The following is a 2,987-nucleotide window of genomic DNA, read 5'->3' as shown; positions in this document are numbered from 1 at the left end:
GCCAGGATAGTCTCGATCTCCTGACCTCGTGATCCACCCGCCTCGGCCTCCCAAAGTGCTGGGATTACAGGCTTGAGCCACCGCGCCCGGCCCTAGTTTTTCATTTGTTTGGTTTGAGGCAGGGTCTCGCTGTTGCCCAGACTAGAGTGCAGTGGCACAATCTTGGCTCATTGCAGCCTCCACTGCCTCCCGGGTTCAGGTGATTCTCCTGTCTCAGGCTCCTGAGTAACTGGGATTACAGGCGCCCACCACCACACCCGGCTAATTTTTGTATTTTTAGTAGAGACGGGATTTCACCATGTTGGCCAGGCTGGTCTTGAACTCCTGAGCTCAAGTGATCTGCCCATCTCAGCCTCCCAATGTGCTGGGATTACAGGTGTGAGCCACTGTGCTGGCCAGGCTTCCCAGTTTCTAAGTCAAAAAACCAGGAAAGACTGGATGTGGGCTTGGATCTGCAGCACTGGAAATGAGTCCCCGGGTTGTAGGCAGGGGAGGAAGTTTGATCATCTGCTGGAAGGAGCAGGGTGGGCATCCCATTATAATTCAGGTGGTGGGAAGGTTCTGGTTGGGAGGGGTGGCCCTGGCATTCCATACTCTGCCTGCTCCTAGGTCGTCGAGGAAGAGGAAGACTCAGGTGCCCCACCCCTGAAGCGCTTCTGTGTGGACCAACCCACAGTGCCGCAGACGGCCTCAGAAAGCTAGCACCGTCCTGGCCCTCTGCCTCCTGGCCCTGCCTCTATTTATTGCATTCTGGTTCTGGCCGCGCTGCGTTGCTGGGGTAAGGGCAAGCACTGGGGTCGAGAGCCTGCACACATGAGCCTTCCGGGCTGGAAGGCTGGCGTAGGACTTGGGGCTGTAGCATCATCTTCCCGTCCCTGGCACCTGTGTCTACTTGCTCCCGAGAAGAGGAGCGCTCATGTCTTTTTTGCACCCCAAGGTGGCTGGAGCATCGGCCACCCCAAGATTCATCTGTCACCTCCAGGCAGCAGTCTCTGCTCCAGAATCTCTGGACAGAGCTGCTGGCAGCTTCTGCGAGAAGAGAGAGATGTGGAAGTCACCCTCTAGAAGAGAGTGCCTCGGGTTACTTGAACTTGAATGGAGACTGTAGACTCCCGGACTTTCCCCTAGGACTGGGGGCCCTGTAGGCTGCTGTTGGGGAAGGACTGGGTAGAGACGTTGGAGGGAAGGGAAGGGCTTTTCTCCACACAAGGGCAGAGAGTCTGTCTAGATTTCTTGCTGTCCTGCCAGTTCTGCCCATGCCTGAGGTGGTCCTGCCTCTCACGGGCACCCTAGCTGCTGACAGTCCTTTGTGGCCGCCGTCCCCATCCCCTGCCCTCAGCACACACGTCCGCACACACAGCTTTCTTTGTTCTCACCTGTACCTGTCATTCCAACATCCCTGCCTCTTGCCACAAACTGCCCCAGCAAGAATTTGAGGTTCTGACACAGTACCCATCCCCCACAGTACCCCTTCAGCTCAGTTTCTAGAAAGCTCCCTTTTCTTTGAAATCTGCATGTTAAATTGAACTTTGTGATTTTATTTTTTGTTTCAAAAAAGTTTAAGAAAATGGAAATGGGCAACAGTGAGTGAAGACATATTTTAGCACTGAATAGAATATTTTTAAAATTAAACTATTTGAAATATGTCCTGTTGGTATCTGAGTGCTTCCTTCTTGAAGGTTGCGGAGTTGGGTGGGGGTGGTGGCTGAGTGCTTGTGGGGTCACTGTGGGCTGGGCCTGCCCATCCTTTCACTCCCACAATGTAGACTTCATGACAGTGATTTCCAGCCTCCCTTTGAAGCTGTCACGTAGTTCAAATTATGCTTCTTGCTGGGCGCAGTGGCTCATACTTCTTATCCCAGCACTGTGGAGGCCGAGGCAGGAGGATCACTTGAGGCTAGGAGTTTGAGACCAGCCTGGGCAACATAGCAAGACCCTATCTCTATCTAAACAATATTTTAAAATTAAAACATAACAACCAGGCCAGGCGTGGTGGCTCGCACCTGTAATCTTAGCACTTTGGGAGGCCGAGGTGGGTGGATCACCTGAGCTCAGGAGTTCGAGACCAGCCTGACCAGCAAGGTGAGACCCTGTCTCTTCTAAAAATACAAAAATTAGCCAGGCATGGTGGCAGGCGCCTGTATTCCCAGCTCCTTGGGAGGCTGAGACAAGAATTGCTTGAACCTGGGAGGTGGAGGTTGCAGTGGGCCAAGATTGCACCACTGTACTGCAGCCTGGGTGACAGAGCGAGACTCCATCTCAAAAAAAACAAAACCAAATTCCATCCCTGTGTACACCAAATGCAATCCATGGACGTGTTTTCCACAGATCCAAGTAGTTCGGAGGGATTCATGAGTTCTTTGTGTTTTTTTTCCCTTGTGGTAAAATACACATAACATAAAAGGTTTTTTGTTAGTTTTTTGAGACAGTCTCGCTCTGTCACCCAGCAGGCTGGAGTGCAGTGGTGTGTTCTTGGCTCATTGCAACCTCTGCCTTCTGGGTTTAAGCGATTCTCATGCCTCAGCCTCCCAAGTAGCTGGGATTACAGACATGTGCCACCACGTCTGACTAATTTTTGTAATTTTAGTGGAGATGGGGTTTCACCATGTTGGCCAGGCTGGTTTCGAACCCCTTAGGCTCCCAAAGTGCTGGGATTACAGGTGTGAGCCAGTGCACCTGGCCAAGAGTTACTTTTGTCATCGTTGTCAAGTGTGCATTTCAGTGGTGCTGAGTACTGAGTACATTCGCAGTGCTGAGCAGTCCCTACAGTGCAGCTCCGAACTTTTTCATTACCCCGAATGGAAACCTCATGTCCAGTTAGCATCGTTCACCATCTTCCCCTCCCTTTGCACCCTGGCAGCCACAGATCTGTTTATTTCCCAGAGTGATTCCCCTCATTTCTCACAGGGGCACCAGGTGTCATGGATGAGACTATAATCCAAGTTCTACTGTTCTGTCTTATTTTATTTATTATTATTATTATTATT

General features: G+C 51.4%; 1 protein-coding gene across 1 annotated transcript in view; it reads left to right on the top strand.

The window, feature by feature from the left end:
* The window catches only part of BCL7B (B-cell CLL/lymphoma 7B), a gene marked incomplete at its 5' end in the record, with an annotated part of 39,881 nt that extends 38,235 nt beyond the window's left edge, over window positions 1-1,646 (top strand). Inside the window, one exon of the mRNA XM_011976328.1 lies at window positions 610-1,646. Within this exon, the coding sequence (XP_011831718.1) occupies window positions 610-782 (173 nt within the window). The remainder of the gene's footprint in view (window positions 1-609) is intronic.
* Window positions 1,647-2,987: the final 1,341 nt, after the last annotated feature.

Source organism: Mandrillus leucophaeus, unplaced genomic scaffold (genome assembly GCF_000951045.1).
Source record: "Mandrillus leucophaeus isolate KB7577 unplaced genomic scaffold, Mleu.le_1.0 Scaffold164, whole genome shotgun sequence".
Taxonomy (NCBI): Eukaryota; Metazoa; Chordata; class Mammalia; order Primates; family Cercopithecidae; genus Mandrillus; species Mandrillus leucophaeus.
This window is presented reverse-complemented; position numbering and strand designations above follow the sequence as displayed.